The sequence below is a fragment of the Pelmatolapia mariae genome, linkage group LG5 (assembly GCF_036321145.2).
Source record: "Pelmatolapia mariae isolate MD_Pm_ZW linkage group LG5, Pm_UMD_F_2, whole genome shotgun sequence".
Classification (NCBI taxonomy): Eukaryota; Metazoa; Chordata; class Actinopteri; order Cichliformes; family Cichlidae; genus Pelmatolapia; species Pelmatolapia mariae.
This window is the reverse complement of record NC_086231.1, coordinates 24,958,802-24,977,085: the sequence shown is the minus strand read 5'-3', so window position 1 is coordinate 24,977,085 and position 18,284 is coordinate 24,958,802. Positions and strand designations below refer to the sequence as shown.

Below are 18,284 nucleotides of genomic sequence, written 5' to 3'. Positions count from 1 at the left end.
TGTATCAGGTGGACTCTGAACCTTGCATATGCTGCAATAGACTGTAGCAGCTGGTGGAGGCTTCCCATGATGCTTTGAAAGTTTTTTCTTCACTCGCATGTTTTTATTCCCTGTATTTATACATCAATTTGTGTTTGATCATTAAAGTGTCTCTCTTTCTTTCTCTGTGCTCTTAGGCTGGTTGTTGGTTCTGCAGGAGGTTTCTTCCTATTAAAAGTGATTTTTTCCTTTCCGTATGCCCATGATTGTTGGGATTTATCTATATTATTGTAGAGTCTTTACCTTACAGCGCAAATCACCTTAAGGCAACTGCTGTTGTGAATTTGCGCTATACAAATAAAACCGAATTGAACTGAATTAAAAGCTACTGTGGGTGTAATGTGTAGGTGGTCCTGTACTTTTGCCTATATAGTGTTTGTAAACACAAAAACTGGCTTAAGCATGTGATATTTCACTCATGATTAGCATCAGCTTAAACATCATCTATGTGGAAAATGTGTAGGTATGTGTATTCTCTGGGGGGCACAGAGAATAGACTTAAAGAAAATAGCAACAGTGGTTTGTAAACATGTGAGCCTTTGAATGAGCTTAAATTTACTAACCTTATTAACCTTATCATAAATTAGACACCTACAAATCACCTAAAAAAAGTGGACAACTTCAAAAAATAATATTGTAGATTTGATATAACTAATTATGGCCAACCTATCTTAAACATTAAACTTTTTTCTTTTTTTGCTTGACTCGTCTGCTTATCCCTCCGCCCTGAACCGCTTGCTCTTGTTAGCGGTACATTGACTACTTGCTGTCGACCAATCCTAAACGTGTGTACAGTATCTGGCTTCAATGACTGGAGCAAGAAGGTTCTGCGGCTGGAGCGACGTAATCAAAATGCGACGTACTACAATGTGGAGGTAGTCAAACATCCAGAAATGTTGCTGTGTAGTAACGTGCACTGAACATAGGTGTCACAGCTTGGATAGCGTCATACAGTGCACGTGCCGTCTCACTGCTAGTTATCACGCGGCGCTTGTAACAGCTCTTTTATCGGGTCAGCACTGTACTACAGCCTCGTGACACAGTAACGTGCGCTCTCATATGTCAACAGAAGAATTCTAACAGCTGTTGTCTCCAGTGTACTTCCGGACTACACTTCAGAGGGTTCTCGGTGGTACTTGGAGGTGAGGGGTCAAGTCTGGCTAGCACAGGAACGTTTCACCAGAGGTTCAGTCTGCAGGGACATCAGTCACAGCTGGATCCATGAAATGATTCTGCATTGCAGTTTTTCCACTCTTGTAAACGAGGAACATGCACAGTGACATTTCGAGTCAACATGCACAACCGGGCTCGTTACCTCATATTTTTTCAGTACATCGGAACAAAATACCGGTAGGTTACAGGGCACACTGAGATGTTATATTTTATTATTATTATTTTTGAATATACCACTACTGTTATCATTATTGCAGTGGAGCAGTGAAAGTCCCTCCACATCAGCTGGGGAAGAAAGGGGTCCAGGACCACTTGGAGGTATGTTTTAACTCACTTAAAGCTAATCAGGTGACAAGTTGCCTTTGAGCTGCTAGTATTAAATGTAGTTAGGCTTAAAAAGCTGTGTCATGATTTTATGAGTCTGCTTAGCTTAGTAATTCATTATAGGCCTTAAATCCTCTAGGTCTCTGATCCACTCATCAAAAGCAGCGTCATATGGTGCATTTCATTAATCTCTGACTTGGATCCTTTTTTCTGGGCTTGTTTATCGTATATATAAAAAAAAACCTTTACAATCTCAACTTTATGCCGATGCCTTTTGAAAATCTAAAAAGTGAGAATGATCAGACTGCTGTCTGATGATTAAAGGCGGTTTCAATAAATGATTCAAAGGCAGCAAGTATCCACATGAGAAAATGGGACTAATGTTAAGGGCCACACCAGTAAGCTTATAAAGAAATAAAACTAACTCTCTGAGGTCTAAGTCATGGACTGGTCCTTTTCTACTCTACCTGAGCAGTCAAAGCACTTTATACAACACGCCTCATTCGCCCTTTCACACCCTTTCTATGTAACATTCACACTCCGATGGATGCATCTAAGAGCAACTTAGGGTTAGTATCTTGCAAAAGGTAAGGCAATTGGTAGATTGGTAGATGACCCGCTCTACCTCCTGAGCTACATCCACCCCTTGGGATCATAAGCGCAAACCCTAAATGACTGAATCCCAAATATCTTTAGAGATGATCTAAAATATAACATTAAGTGTGATTTAGAACATTTTTGCTTTTGCATGTGTTATTTTTCATAGTGATCACATCATAAAATATCTAAATAGCTTCTGTGTTATTTACAGTAAGATGTGTTCACAACAGAAACACTGTTAATTTGTTGGCTTTAATCTGTTTTTGTGGTGTAGGACTTATATGCTTCAAACTGTCAATAAAATCCACATAACTGCACTGTTAGGAATAAAAACTGGCATACAATTTGAAGTCCGTACTTTCTGCTCTTTCCAAACATGGACTAAGCAAGGCTCCATCGTGCTTCTAAGTTGTCAAAAATCAGTCATTTGTTTTGGCGACACGCCCATTGACTCCAGAGGGTGAATAATAAAGTTCAGCTTATTGGTGTGGCCCTCCACACCTGGGTTGAGCACTACAATCGCCAAACTTATGATATGACGCATAAACAAGGTTCCTGTTTCACATCCAGCTGCTTCGTGGATTGTTGCATGTCTTTCTTGATCACTGTCTGTTCCTTGTTTTCTTATCAGCTCTCTACTGTCTACTATTTCTAATAAAGGCATAAAAGCCCAAAAATAAGCACAGAGAGAAGGAAACACAGATTACAGGGCAAAAAAAGATCAGTCTTTCTTGTCACATCATGCCTCTGTTCACAGCTCTGTTTGATAACTATTTGAGGCACACAAGGCTGTGAGTGGCTTCAGAAGTTTGAAAGTGAGCTTTAAAAAAAGTTATTTGTTTTCCAGGCTATCAACCCAAAGCTATTTATATCTAAAAAGATCTTTTTGTCTTTGTGTAGGATGCAATCCAGCGACTGAGGCCAGTCAACCCTGTATCCCTGTCAGTTTCCAGCAGGACGGACACGGGTGTCCACGCCCTCTCTAACTCCGCACACTTTGACCTGCAACGCAAGAATGACAAGCTGCCGTTCACTGAAGATATTCTTGTTCAGGCGCTCAATTTCCACCTCGGGACAGAACAAATCAGGTGAGTAAAGGGTCATGAAAATCTTGGTGAGTGCATGAGTGCTTTTATGACTTTGTAAGTCTCTGAGTTATGTAATTAAGCCACTTAAGCCAAATGAAAACACATTTCTCTGTCTCTGAGATCAGTTTTCTCTGAACATATTATAGAAACAGTGAGACATCAAAAGGTATGTGAACATAACCTGGATGAGTGCTAAAGTAGTTTCCTTTAGCACTACTTGAACTTGCCCCCCCAAGAAATTGACCTAAATGTAACTTTTCTTTTTTTTAATCCTCTTACACTGAGTGAATACAGTTTAGTCAGCTGGTGAAGCAGCTGCCTTGTGTTTTCTCTGATAGATGGTGTTGCCATCTTGTAACAACTGACCTGTCAAGTAGCTTGAAAAGCAGTGTGCAAGTGCCAGTGTGTTCTCTGTTGTTGGGAATAGGTGGTCAAACCAAGCATGATTTTTATTCATTAACTGCACTGTACTTTTTAATAAATAGAAACAATTCCTGGCATTATTTTCGCCTGATCAAAATAGTTTTCAAAAAGCTATTATGAATTTTTATAATTGGCACAATTTAACCTGATTGACTGCTCCATAAATAACACCAATGAGAAATAAAAATAGAAATGTTTACTATGGAGTAGGGCTGCCACGATTACGTCGACTATCAAAATCGTCGACGACTGATTTAATAGTCGACGCGTCGTTTGAAGCTTTGTAAGATCCCAAAAGACGCAGAAATAAGTAGCAGGATTTAAGAGTGTAATAACGGACTGAAACAGAAGATGGCAGCACTGCACGTACAAGGATGCCAGCTGCCGTTAAACCCCGAAGAAGAAGTAGCTCTGTCCCAGAATTCATAGCGCAGCCCAGCTCAGTTTCCAACAATGGCGGCAGCTAGTTAGTTTTAATATTACTCTTATTATTCTTTCTGGGTCATAAAATAAACGTTTAACATATTTTCAGGCGAGAATGTAACTGTGCAAACCTCAAATATCTGCTCAGTTTATCAAGACACCACATATTTTCAAAAGCGCTCCGACGTTTTCGGAGACGTCTGTTACCCACTAGCTCGATAGCTAGCCGGGGGCAAGGCTCACTAGAGCCCGTGAGAACACCGGACTCCCGGCAAATCGTTTTCAAACCCACCGCCGTCTTTCGCTACTCAGGTTAAACATATATAAGTCACTTAGATAACTTAAAATGTTCTTGTTTGGCTTTTTTTAGTATTTTATTTGTTCCTGAGTAAATCGGTTTGGCTGAGATTAAAGTTATAGTTTTTACACAGCTGAATAAACGTCATGCAGACAACTGATTATCAGAAGTGTGAGATGCTCGAGAATATACTCCGGTGTCCTGTTATATTTTAGATAGCAAGGAGCAGACGGCTGAGTTTATTAAACTTCACCGAAACAATCTGCAAATTTCATTAAAATTTAATAAACTATCATCTTGTCTTTATTTTTAGTTAGCACATACCTTAAACACTTGTAAGCTAATGATAGTTATATAAGAGCAGATGCTGCTGGTGCAATAAGCTGTACGTTTTACGTCCAATGGATGCATGATCTGATTAGTCGACTAATCGCAAAAATAATCGGTGACTAGTCGACTATCAAAATAATCGTTTGTGGCAGCCCTACTATGGAGATACACAGGATATGGCCAAACATATGCAGACGTACATTCACTGGTTATTTCGTTAGGTACACCTTGCTAGTACCAGGTTAGAGTCCCTTTTGCCTTCAGAACTGCTTTAATTCTTCAAGCATAGATTCAACAAGGTGCTGGAAACATTTTGGTGCATATTGATATGTAAACATCACACAGTTGTTGCAGAGTTTATCAGTTGCACATCCATGATGAGAGTTTCTCAGTCCATCACATCCCAAAGGTGCTCTATTGGATTGAGATCTGGGGACTGCGGGGCTTATTTGAGTACAGTGAACACATTGTCATGTTAAAGAAACCAGTTTGTGATGGTTTGAGGTCTGTGCCATCTGAAGAAGAGTACACTGTGGTCATGAAAGCATAAAAGCAACAATACTCAGGTTGGCTGTGGTGTTTAAATGATGCCCAGATGGTATTAAAGGTCTGTCAAAAATATTCCCCACACCATTAAACCACCACAGAGGATCCACTCTTTCATGTTGTGTCTGGCTAATTCTGCTGCAAGGTGCAAAGGGTTGTGCTCATACATTTACTGCTTGTAGCAAGTGTTTATATTGGTTACTGTTGCCTTCCTGTCAGTTTAAAGCAGTCTGGCATTGCTTTTCTGACATCACCGAGTCATTATTGCCCAGAGAACCTCTGCTTCCTGGATATTTGATCTTTTCTGAACCATTTACTGTAAACCCAAGAGATGGATGTGCAGGAAAATCTCAGCAGATCAGCAGTTTCATAAATACTCAGACCAGCCTGTCTGGCACCAACAACCATACTACCTTCAAAGTCACATAAATCACTTACCCTCCCAATTATGATGCTTGAACTTCAAAAGGTCATCTCAACCATGTCTGTATGCCTTTTGCTGCCATTTGATTGGCTGATTAGATATTTATGATAACGAGCAGGGAGCAGCAGTACCTGTTGGCCGTAGATACACAGATACATATCCTGAGGGGCATACAGTGGTAAATAAATCCCAGAAAGAAGTATGACTGACTTAAACATCTGCCTCAACAGTTGGGATATACATAGCTGTGGTGAAATGCCATAAGTTCACCTGTTGAATATGTAATGGAAATGGGCATCTTTAAATACTGCTGCAAACGAGTATCTGCCAACTCCTTTTTTTTCCTGTGTTTTCTTCATCTCCTCCCCTTGTAATCCCTTCATTACATACATTTACATTATTCAAAGCCATAGTTTGCTCAAGGCTGGTTTGGTTTAGGCTGCTGTGGCATTCTGTTACTTAGTCAGGATCGGAGAGAAGAAGTACAGAACAAAGCGATAGATAGAAAGAGATGGTATTGGGTAAATGCAGTCAGTGCCAGTGAGAGAGGGCGTGGAAAGACGAGTCTGAATAAAGAGAGTGAGTTTGAACATCGCACACTGGGAGAAAGAAAGAGGGGAGAGAGAAACTGCTAATCCCCAAACCTGCAGAGAGAAGGTTAGAAAGGATTATCTCTGCTCTGCTTTTTGGTTTATAGCATCCGTTTAGCACGCATATGCACACACGTGGATACACACTGCATCGTTCGTCACTCTATATACACTTTTTGTTTTCAGCTGACACTTAAAATGTGAAAGTGTTTCATACACAAACACACTTCATATGTTTATGCTTTTTACTGTTGATGTGTAAGAAAAGCAGTTTGGGGTGTCAGATCTGACATCCCAAACTATCTTTTCCCATCTTGCACAGCGGGAAGTGGGAAAAAAGCTTTTGTTACAGCTACAATGACGATACGGCTCGTCTGCTGCTTCCAGAGACAGAGCCAAGGCGAGATTTGAGCACAGCCTGCACACTGTAAAAAATCTCTCTTCTCCTTCAGCTTCATTTGTCTTCTGAGCTGCTGTGAAAATTGGCCTCAATTAGCCTAAAACGAACGGCTCTTTTCACATAAAAGGAAACTGCTGAATAGCAAAATAGTGCCATGCTAAACAATGCCCCAGTTCCCAAATGTGTGACGCCATGCTTTGTACACTGCTAATGAAAATTTTACGTGTGTGTGTGGTTTGGAGGCCAGGCAAAAGCTGTCACTTCACATTGGTGCGGCCGCTGAAGGCAGATGCAAGGGTTTCCTCTGCCACGTGTCACACCCAATCTCCTCCCCTGGAAACGTAACCTAGTTTCCCTGGTTGCGCACAAACACACGCTTACATAGACATACACATGTGCAGATACCAATTGCCGTCGCACACATTCTCAAGCACATGCGTGACTGAATGCGTACTCTGTGTGCTGGCACAAACATGTGATCCAACACTATAGGGTGCTAATGTGCTTTGTGCAGTCCTTTTTACACTGATGCAGGTGAATGCAGCTCTTTGTTCTTGAAGGTTACAGAGACAAGAATTAAGGAACCTCATCTGTCACAGTATTGTAATTATAAACTCAAGTGTTTTATTATTAAAAGGGGTCAAGGGGGTCACCACAGCAGGTAGCTCCACATATTTGATTTGGCAGGTTTGTGTGCCAGATGCCCTCCTTGATATAAGCCCAGAGGGATCTGTGTCACCAGGAATGAACCAGGCAAATGTGTAAACCTTGTACAATATGGAGCCACTTGTTTTATTGTCATTATTAGTGTAAATTATTACATCTTTGTCTTCTTATTTGTTGTGGAACAGGATGAATTAACATGAATTTGAATACATTTGTTGTGCGGTGCTTTTGGTACATGAACAAAAGCTTGCAAAATGAACATTGACATCAGCTTTAGGTGTTATTTGGTTTTACATCTAAACAGCAAATATTAGTACGCTGTAACAGCTATATATACTCATTGGGCACTTTGTTAGCCACACCTGTTTAGCTGCTTGTTTAATCAGTAACTGGCATGAAGTCCGTGCAATTAAGCATATTAAGTGCTGTGAAAAAGTATTTGCTAATTTTGCTTCAGATGATCAAATAAATTTAAATATTAGATAAAGATAACCGAGTAAACACAAAATGCAGTTTTTAAATGATGACCCTCGTTTGTTAATTTAAAAAAAAAAGGCCCTATGTGGGGAAAAAATTGGTTCCTAAACATAATAACTGGTTGGCAGGGAAGGTTCACCACGTTCCAAGTTGTTCCCGTTTCTGGATAATGGCTCACGCCGTGGTTTGCTGGACTTGTTTCTGCATAGAGCCAGGTAGCTTTGGATAGCTTTTCTCCTCAATAAATGAAATCATCATTTAAAAACTGCATTTACTCGGGTTATCTTTGTCAAATAATAAAAGCTGTTTGATGATCTGAAACTTGTAAGTGTGACAAATCAGGAAGCAAGAATGAAATCAGGAACGAGGAGAAGTAGTTTTCACAGCGCTGCAGACATTGTGAAGTTCAAACAGCATCAGAATGAAGAAGCTCTAAAGACAAAAGTGGGTCCACCTTGGTGCTCGCAAGGTGTACTTAATAAAATGGCCAGTGGTTGCGAGTTAATTATTACGCCTCTTAAATAGTAAAACATGGCTTTTTGAGTATGTTAACTATTGTCAGCACTGCTATGCCTCAGTGCAGCCTAATGTGTGTCAGTGCAGATTATAAGCTTGGCTATTGATTAAATGTAATAGTATGCATAGCAGCTGTTGTTATAACTGACTGTAATACTGTGATGAGACAAAGGAGGAAAGATTTGCCCTGCATTGCGTTAAATCGATAGTAATAGTGAATTTCTGTGGAATCTGAAAATAAATTCTTGATCTTAATCAAAAATGATTCAGATATTTTCATTACTGCTGTAGCATCAATCAGGCATGAGGACAGCTTGAAACTATTAAAAGGAAAAAAAAATAAATCCCCTTTTTGTTCAAACTCTCTGTAAATCTCAGTTTGTCTCATCGTTTTAGCAACGACACTGCACGCAGCAGAGTAATTAAATTGTACGTGCAGAACCTGTAACCAGAAATGCCAGTGTCATTCTTCAGTCTACTTTAAGACGTCTCGCAGAATCAGGAATCGATCCAGTCTGTTACTTATTACATCAGTCCCTGCCTCTGCGCGCAAAAACACAGGAAGTGTCTCGTGTTATCCTGCTGGAATCGCATCAGAGAAGCTCAGCCCGGGAGTCTGCTCTGATGTTAACTGTGTTAAAATAAGCTCTGGCTTTTCGGTGCTCTTGGCAGCCTTTTTAGGACTCTGTTGGTGTGTCTTTGTGTTAAAAGCTGCAATGCTGGCACTTTGGAGCATGACTTGTACACAGTTTTTCTAGCTGGGAGTACAAAAAGGAGCACTGACACCATCTTTGCTATGGGACTGCCTCTACAGAGAAAGAATCAGAGATTGTTTTGTTCTCACTGAACAGCCAGACTGAATGTTTAAAGATCACCTCCAGGCTTCAGTGCAGATGTATAAGAATATTTATGAATGTTCAGGTTTCACGTTTCTTCATCAGCTAGCTGTGAGGCTACAGATTCTGCATTGAAACATGAAAAAATAAAGAAATTTCCACCTTCATCATCTTTTAACATCTGCACATGTGTAATTTTGTACAATGAAGCCCAGAGTAAAGAAGACACTGTTTAAAACTGGTTTTAGATGTAGAACAGTCTCTCAGTGTTATATTAATGAGTACCAAGACTTGCAAATGAATACCTGTTATAGGTTCAGACATAATTTCAGCTTCTCGGGCCTGAGTAAATCCTAGGTTTCACTTCTCTTTGTCCATTTTATTTCAGGATCACCCGTGCCCACCGTGTTCCTCATGACTTCCATGCCCGTTTCCGTGCCCAGTCTCGGACCTACGTCTACCGAATAGTGTTAGGAATCTCCCACTACTCTCTCCTTCCCCTCACAGACTGGGATCTGTGCTGGAGCCTCCGCAACACGTGAGTTATCCCAGTTTATGTACCACCCCTCCCTTTTCTCAGTCATGTCTTTTTCTTTTTCATGTGTTAGTGTGCATGCGCATGATGTCTGCCTTAAAAAAAAATAAAAAAATAAGGGCTCAGTCTGAAGCTGAATCTGACTGTGTATATGTGTTAAAGCAGAGACACACTCTTTCTGTGTAAGGGAGACTCAGACCCGAAAAATGGCACATTGAACACATGAATAATCCACCATGCAGGAGGTGCACATTAGAGACAGCCAAACGAAGTGTTTTATCTGAGCTGATGCGCAAAATACAAACAAAGGACGAGGAAGGAGAGGAGAGAGGATGCATAGAGTACAAAAAGTAGGAAAGAGATTAAATGGCGTGGGCTTCGAAGCTTACACAAGGTTCTTGTAGCTGTGATTGGAAAAACTGGGCACAAAGAGAAACATTTTAGTTTGTGTTTGAGCATTTGTATCTTTTTTTCTCCTCACTTTTTTGGGGAAAAGTAGGGCAAGATAAGCTGCGGGCTTTTATACGTGCAGAACAACACCCACGCATTTCACCCTTTCTTTCCCTTCTTTTCTGCTTCTGTCCATTTTTTTTCTAAATCTTTCTTTTTCTCCTTCTTTCCTTCACTAACTTCTTTCTCTGGATCTTCTGCTTTGTTATTGCTCTCTCATGTTCAGCATTCATGTTACTCTTCACACCCCTGAGCGTCTCAGCCTCAGCAGCGTCTCTCTTTTCCTCTCTTTGATGCGCCTCTCCAGCATCATCACACTCGCTCCATTTCTCCCACTGCAATAAAAAAAGTTACTCTTTTTTAAACATTTTTTTAAGATCATTTGAATGTTGGAATTCAGTGACCAAATTATCATTAATGTCTGGCTCTCTTCCAAAGTGTGTCACAGTTCTGTCTTCCTTCCATTTTACCAACTGGTCACAGCTGCCCCCCTCCCAACATAGCGAAAAGTAAGGACTTAATGATTTGTTAATTAGACCGTTAAGATATTTTTTGCACATCTTCATTCATTCCTGATTCTTATGTTAAAATTTTTATTACTCAGCACACTTCTCCTTTTTCCCGCTCACTCTTTCTCCTCCCTCTCTCTTTGTCAGATCATATTTAAGCAGCAAATGAAGCGTGAGACTGGAGAGAATCTAATCACCGGCTCGCTCTGGTTCTCTGCCTTAAATGAGCTGGTCGTGGGCATGCTCTGCTCTCTCACGTGGCATTATCTTTCTGTTACATAAGTTTTCCACTAAATTATTCATGGAGTTCTGAAAAGATGTACTTCATGTGTACATTTGTGGCTGACCTCGCTGTTCAACCAGGTCACTCTTGAGTGACGCTGGAATATCAAGAGTTAGCTTACAAATCTTGATTCAGGAGCTCTGACGACCTCAGAATCTTCACATTTTCCTGGTTTTCAAATGCAGTGTACTACTGTAAACGGTCACTTGTATAAAAAGTGTGTTTTTCTTTATTCTGTCTTTCATCAGAGAGCTAAACGTGGACGCTATGCATGAGGCAGCTTCCCTACTGGTTGGGACTCACGATTTCAGCAGCTTCAGGGCCGTCAACTCTGATCTGCCTTTCAAAAATCCTGTGAAGACGATGGATGTGATCACTATACAGCAGGGAAACTCCTTTGCATATGCTCACTTCCACAGGTAGACCACAATATGTATTGAGACCACAATACCTACAACCAATTTGTACATCTACCAAATACCTAAAAACATGTTGAATTACACTTTGAATTTGACAACTTGGGAGCAGCGCAATAAGCTCTAAACAAAGCATGGAGATGCACAAAGTTATTATGGAATTGGATACATTATGTAAGGCAAAAAACAAGGTTTGTACAAATTTGTACAAGTACAAATATTTGGTACAAACACCTTTACCTCTCTCAGGCAAACGTCCCTGTAATTCCTTTAAGTAGTCTTCGGGAATAGTTCTCCTGGCATCTTGAAGGACATTCAAAGCTCTTCTTTGGATATTGGTTGAATTTTGTTCTGTTCTCTGTCAAGATGATCTCACACTGCTTCAGTAATGTTGAGGTCCAGGCTCTGGTCAGACTGTGTTTCATTGTGTATTTTTCTATTCCAAACCATGACAGAGCCTCCACTATATTTTGCAGATGGCTTTAGACACTCACTGTTGTACTTTACTTCTGACTTCCTCCTCCGTACATGTTGCCAACAATTTGAACAAGTAATGACAAATTTGGATTAAATTTGGGCCCCAATGGAGGGGCTGCCACCCCTCCATTGGGGCCATTTCTGATGAGGCTTTGGTAAACAGTAGATGGATCAACTGACGGGCCAGATTCATCTCTCAGGTGCTGTGTCAGGTCTTTGCTGGATTTTTTTTCTATTTCTTGAGGACATGACTTTCAGATTCTGTTAATCTGCTGTAGATACTTTTCTTTTTTGGCACGTCCTTTCTTCTTTTCTCCTTCACATGTCCAGTTTCACAAAGGACACACTGCACACCATGCCAAGATATGCCAAGTTTTTGGCTAATTACTTTTAGGGAATCACCTGTTGGTGCAAAAATACATTACAAAGCTGATACTAGCTATATGTTACAAACTAGTGTAGTTAGCTAAGTGTAAATAACCAACTTAAAAAGCTAAAAATACTTACATAAAAATAGATTTGAGAAACTTTATGTAAGATTTTACATTTTGAATACAGTTTCATGTGTTTTCTTGCATGGAGTTAGAAAAAACTAATGCAGTCCAGTTACGGTCACAGAAATGGAAAGGGGTGAAACAGCAAGCCAAAATGCATCTGTTAGCAGCTCTGCAGCTTTTGTAGCTACTTCCAGACAAATTATGTATAACACATAACTGTAAAATATTTGCTTCTTATTACCAAAGCTCGAGCATGAGATGTGCTTCAACCACGGAACAACTGTTAATGCCCTTTGACAAACCAATAGGTGTGGCTGTTAGATCATACAGGTAGAGTTTCTGTTTGCTAATGTGCTGTCTGTGCTTGTATGTTAAGCAGGTTTGTGTGCTTTAGACAATGAGGATCCTTCATAATCCATAGTGGATATGGAGAAAGAGGGAGATAAAAGCAAGTGGGGGCCATGTGGGCTCTGGGAGATTACACATCTATGGGGGTTACTCTGGCTGCCAAATTCCATTTTCATGGGCATTAATTATTTGCCTTGCAAATGTAGTACACAATATGGACCCTGATGGACTGCTTCAGAGTAATATCCCCAATGCACGAGGTGCACCAGGAGGCTGTGGGAACAAGGTTTCCACAGCTGTAATATATTTCACATTATATTTGCACGCAATTGTCTGCGGTTGCAGTTTTGCCAAACAAAACCATTTTCCCTTCTTCTACCCTCTGCAGAATTCCCATGAATGATCCAATGTGGGCCCACATTGGTCTCTGTCGGGTTTTGAAAGCCTACAGCTGAGCTGTGTTTATTTTTTCATGAGGGTCACTATTCTAAGAAACGGTGATAAAATGAAAAGAAACTGACTGATGAATTATTGAGGAGTCTAAGGTTCAACTAAATTTTTGATCCTAAAACGGGGAGATGTGGTCTGTGAGGCTGACTACTTTGGTCTCCATTCAAAGTGGAAAAAAGGGCTTTTTTCTAACCTCCTGAAATATTTGATCTTATTTTCATGCATAAGTGAACAGAGATTCATTTTAGGGCCTTGTGTAGCCTTGACTCTGTTTTCACGTTAACATGCTAACATTTGGTAGGTGTGCATTTTAAAATAAGTCTTCACATTTTTAAATTAATATATGCATAATTCATCACCGTGCCGCAGCAGGAAGTGTGACATCCCTAATTTGTTTGTTTACCATTAGTTTAAGCCACACCAGCATCTAATCCAATCGAGAAGTGTTGCTACAATCCCATAAAATTTGGTAGGTGTACAAAAATTCATATGATTACATTAAGCACAGCTTAACAGAGCACCTAGCTGTTGTCTTGTTACAGTTATAATAATTAGCATGCTAGCATTAAGGACAAAGCACCGTTGTTCATAAAGGACGTCATAAAGCTAGCATAACGCTTACTGCTTGATTAAATCAATTAATAAATAATAAAGTAGTTAACTGACTTATCATGTCAATGCTACCAGCTTGTCCGCCCATCTGAGCAAAATTAACCACTAAAAATTCAGACTGAGCAGCAAACCGCAGCATCACACAGTCGCTGCAGATTTCTTGACTGCACATCCGTGATGTGGATCTCCATTTCCAGCACATCCCAAAGGGTCTCTTTTGGGCTGAGATCTGGTGACTGAGGAGATCATTTGAGTACACTCAACTCATTGTCATGTAAACAGGGTGAAATGATCTGAGCTTTGATGATCTAAGACGCGTACACTGTTCTGGTAGCTGCAGTGCTGAGTTGGTACTAAGGGTCCCAAAGTGTACAAAGAAAATATCCCTCACACCACTACACCAATTTTATGTGGTTTGCTCTAATACCTGATTGTTGGAGTAGAAATATAGATTCATCAGACCAGACAACGTTTTTTTCCAAACTTTTCTTGTCCAGCTGTGGTTTAGCCTCTGTTTACTCTTCTTAGCTCACAGGAGTGGCACCTGGTGCGGTCTTCTGCTGCTGGAGCCCATCTGCTTCACAGTTCCACATGTTTTGTGCTCTTCTGCAAACTTTGGTTATAATGAGTGTTTATTTGAGTTACTGTTGGCTTCCTACCAGCTTAAAGCAGTCTGGCTTTTTAATAATAACACAGCACAACAAATGTGATTGTGCAACAAGAGGCCCAGCAGTGCTTTATTCTCATCTGAAGATGCTGCCCTCTGAGTCCACGGGCTAAAAGCCCTGCTCTATAAATCTGTCTCTACATTTCTTACATGTCGAATGTAATCAGACAGCAAGCACTGAGTCAAATTTGCATTTGACCCAATTCTTCCCATGTGCCTGTTTCCTTAGTTCACCCTGTCCTTCCCAAAATAAGAATCAGGGAGAGTTTTTTTTCCTTTCTTTTTTCCTTTTTGAGGGCAGGGGCAAAATAATAATAATAATAATAATATTTTATGTGGCATCACACATAATCCTGTTGGGCCTAAGCTGCAGTGCCATATTTAGTGTGTGACATTTAAACAAATCTGTGCATGATGACAAACCCAGGCTTCATTTGATGCCTGGCATGAATGTCACATCAGTTATATTCACACAGGCGGGAACAGCACTTCTGCACAAGAGTGACTTAAGATGTAAAGATATGAGACTGGATTATTTTCTATTTTGAAATAATTTTCAAATGGTTAAGTTTTTTATTTTTGATTTAATTAGTATTTTTTCACTCAGAGGAATAAATGAGTAGGTGTGCTTTGGATCCACACTCTTGCTTAGTTGTTTTTATCAGACCAAATAATATTACATTACATCTGACAACCATTGTCAGGGTGGCTGTGGCTCAGGTGGTAGAGCAGATCAGCTGCTGATCGGAAGGTTGGTGGTTCGATCCTAGGCTTCCCCAGTCTGCATGTCAAGTGTCCTTGGGCAAGATACTAACCCCAAATTGCCCTCCGATGCATTCATCGGAGTGTGAATGTGTGTGAATGTAGTTATAATTTGCACTTGTGTTTAGAAGTGCTTGCATGAGTGGGTGTGAATGGGTGAATGAGGCATGTTGTATGCAGCGCTTTGAGTACTCCGGGAGAGTAGAAAAGCGCTATATAAGAATCAGTCCATTTACCATTTACCATTCACGATGTCCTTTAGGCAGCAGTGCGATGTTTCAACTCCTGTGGCAACATTTAACCTTTCTTTATCCTTACACATTTACTCCGTGATTCCATGTAGACTTCATGCCTGCTGGCCTTGGTCTCATTAATCTAACATTTCATGTGTAGTGCTTTGAATGTGGCTAAGACACTAATTTTATTTCCTTTTTCCAGAGAGATACCATTCTGGGAGCTGACTTTCACAAGCAAATCTTTTCTCTATAAGCAGGTTTGTTGATAATCTTCTTCAGATTTTCTTTCAAGTTATATTTCTATTTCTGTGCGTGTGAGATTACGAGCAAGTAGCGACATCTGCTGGTGGTGACTGAAACTTTATTTAGAATAAAGTAAACATTAAATCTCTTAAAGCAAGCTGTGCATACTTCTGTGTAAAACCTGTTTATCTGGCCTTTTCCTCCAGGTGCGGAGGATGACGGGGGCAATGGTGGCAGTGGGCCAGGGGCGGCTCTCAGTACCCCAACTGAAGAACATACTGGAAGCGAAAGACTCTCTGGCCTACCCACAGAGTATGGCTGCTCCAGCCCACGGCCTTTTCCTCACCAGAGTGGACTACAGGGATACAGGTGAGAATAAAAACCAACTCCATTCATTTTTTCCATTATGTGTACTCTATGGTAACTAGGGTACCCTCCAGCCTCCATGCGACGTTGGAATTGGATAAGCAGCAGAAAATTGATGGATAGGAAAAATATTTTTACTCATATTTTCATCTTTTGGGAAAAGAAAAGAAAAAAAGGAACATTTTTATGAATTCTTCCTGTCTCAAGTTCTGTTTGTCTCCTCAGACCTGCAGCTTTCACCACAGCTGTCAGAGGAACTGCTCACCTCCACCAGGAACTCAAAGGATTGATGTTACTTGAATATTCTATTTGTATGCATTTCCAAATTTCCTTATAAAACGAATATAATAAAGTTTGTGATTTAATGTATAACATGCTGTGTATTCACTCATGTACTAATAACAGTGATTGTACTCTAGTTCGACCTATATGAATAAGCATTAAGGGGACATGCATATGAACAGCTAGATGTTCTTTTAATTCAACATATTAAGAGTACATAACTGTGTCCATGAACGCAGCTCAGCTACAGAAGACCACACACCTTGAACCTGTCGTTGTCTACATAGATCTTTAGGTTACAACAGGCTACTTGCCTTAAGCCTGATTAGGCAACGTGTACAATTATGAGTTTTGTAGGTTATTGAAAATTATCAAACAAGGTATACATGTGGGCAAAAGTGTGACGTTCTATAGCCAAAACTGCTTTGTGTCCATGGGTCTCATACAGTGGTGTTACATTATGGATCAACAAAGTGCACACACTCACTGATAACGTATACATCCGAGTGTCCGAATAAAACTGCATACACTTATTCTTTACCCAAAAGTCTTCACAGACCATTCCTACGGATTCTCACACTTGAGGTCACTTCCTTACAATTTGGCTGCATGTGTCCATTAAGTGATTTTTCAGCAAGTTGTCCATAAATAGTCCATAAATTCCGCACTACCACCGACAGTCGTCTCTGTGCCGCTGGGAGCCAGATGAGGTTTGTAGAAGGTTCAGACTGACCAGTCACCGGTCTTAATCTTCCAGTGCAGTGATCAAATACACCAAACATCACACATTTGTTTTTCTTGATTTTTGTACAGTCACCCAACTGTTGCAAGGTTAACTGATTTGAAGTGCTGCGTCTGTCAAAATCGAACCTCGTGAGGAATGTTTCTGCACTTCTTAGAAGTGACAATCTCAAAAATTCAGTAACACTATTTTTTAAACAATTTTTCTGTAAATATGTACACAAGTACACATTTCCTATCCAGGCGACCATGTCAGAGCAACATAGTAAATCTGATTAGCATAGGTCCTCAAGTCAATTCAGCATTTGGTTTCAAGAAGATAATTCACACATCCTAAAGACGCCCATAATTCAATATATAATCAAAATTTCAAGTGTCAGTCAGAAATGTAAGCCCAATAGCTTAAATATTAATAACAAAATCATATGTATATAATGCACTTGAGGAAGGCATTGCGTAATTTTTTTTTAACTCACAATCCTTAATAACAGCACAGTCTGGGTGAAGAAATGTAGCTGAGCTAAAGTCAAACTTGAAACCCTGATTGTAACGATTGAGTGGGGACAGTGATAAACACAGGAAACATCACCGTAATGGTCACATTTTCAGTTAAAAATATGATTTTTATGAGCGATGAAGGAAGAAAGAAGACTAATGATTAATGCTCAGCAGTGACGCCAAGCTCGTCCTCATGTTTAAATTTAAGAAAAAAAAAGGATATAAATAGCATGCGTGTGAGATGTGTGGTTGGCCGATGACAGACTAAACACAGAAACATCTAAATGTCCATGACTTGGAGTTAGTAATGCGTTATCACTCTAGGCAGCCTTTTTTTGGCATTTGACTAGACTACACACCCTGATGCTAAAGCTGAGGTTATTTCAGGATTAATTTGTGTCACGTGAATACAGGTTGATAGTGTTCGATAGTAGCTATCACAGGTTGATAAGTTTGCATAGACCCTTGAACCCCAACCATCACCATTTCAATGACACAATCAATTAAAACTACAACTCGGAGCAGCATACCCAACTTCACCCTTTGTACTGATTTTGGTAGTCATAACAAAGCACGATAAAAGCTGTAATAGTCCACATGATACAGTTACATTCAGTTATATTTTAAAACATTTGTGGCACATAAAATGAGTATTTTTGTTTTTCTCTTAGGGTTTTTGTGAATCTCTTTACAGAATAGCTTGTATCATGCCACCACTACAGCCACCAGTGGCTTAAAATTTAAAGAAAAAAAAAAAGT

The 18,284-nt window shown here is 40.0% G+C and overlaps 1 protein-coding gene across 1 annotated transcript; it reads left to right on the top strand.

Moving 5' to 3' along the window:
- Positions 1-771: 771 nt before the first annotated feature.
- Positions 772-18,276, top strand: pusl1 (pseudouridine synthase like 1). Its single transcript, XM_063474424.1, has 8 exons — positions 772-1,389; positions 1,470-1,530; positions 3,037-3,224; positions 9,542-9,691; positions 11,179-11,349; positions 15,598-15,652; positions 15,845-16,007; positions 16,230-18,276. The coding sequence occupies exons 1-8, from the start codon at positions 1,334-1,336 to the stop codon at positions 16,292-16,294; spliced, it is 909 nt and encodes a 302-aa protein (XP_063330494.1). The 5' UTR covers positions 772-1,333; the 3' UTR covers positions 16,295-18,276.
- The last annotated feature ends 8 nt before the right edge of the window (positions 18,277-18,284 follow it).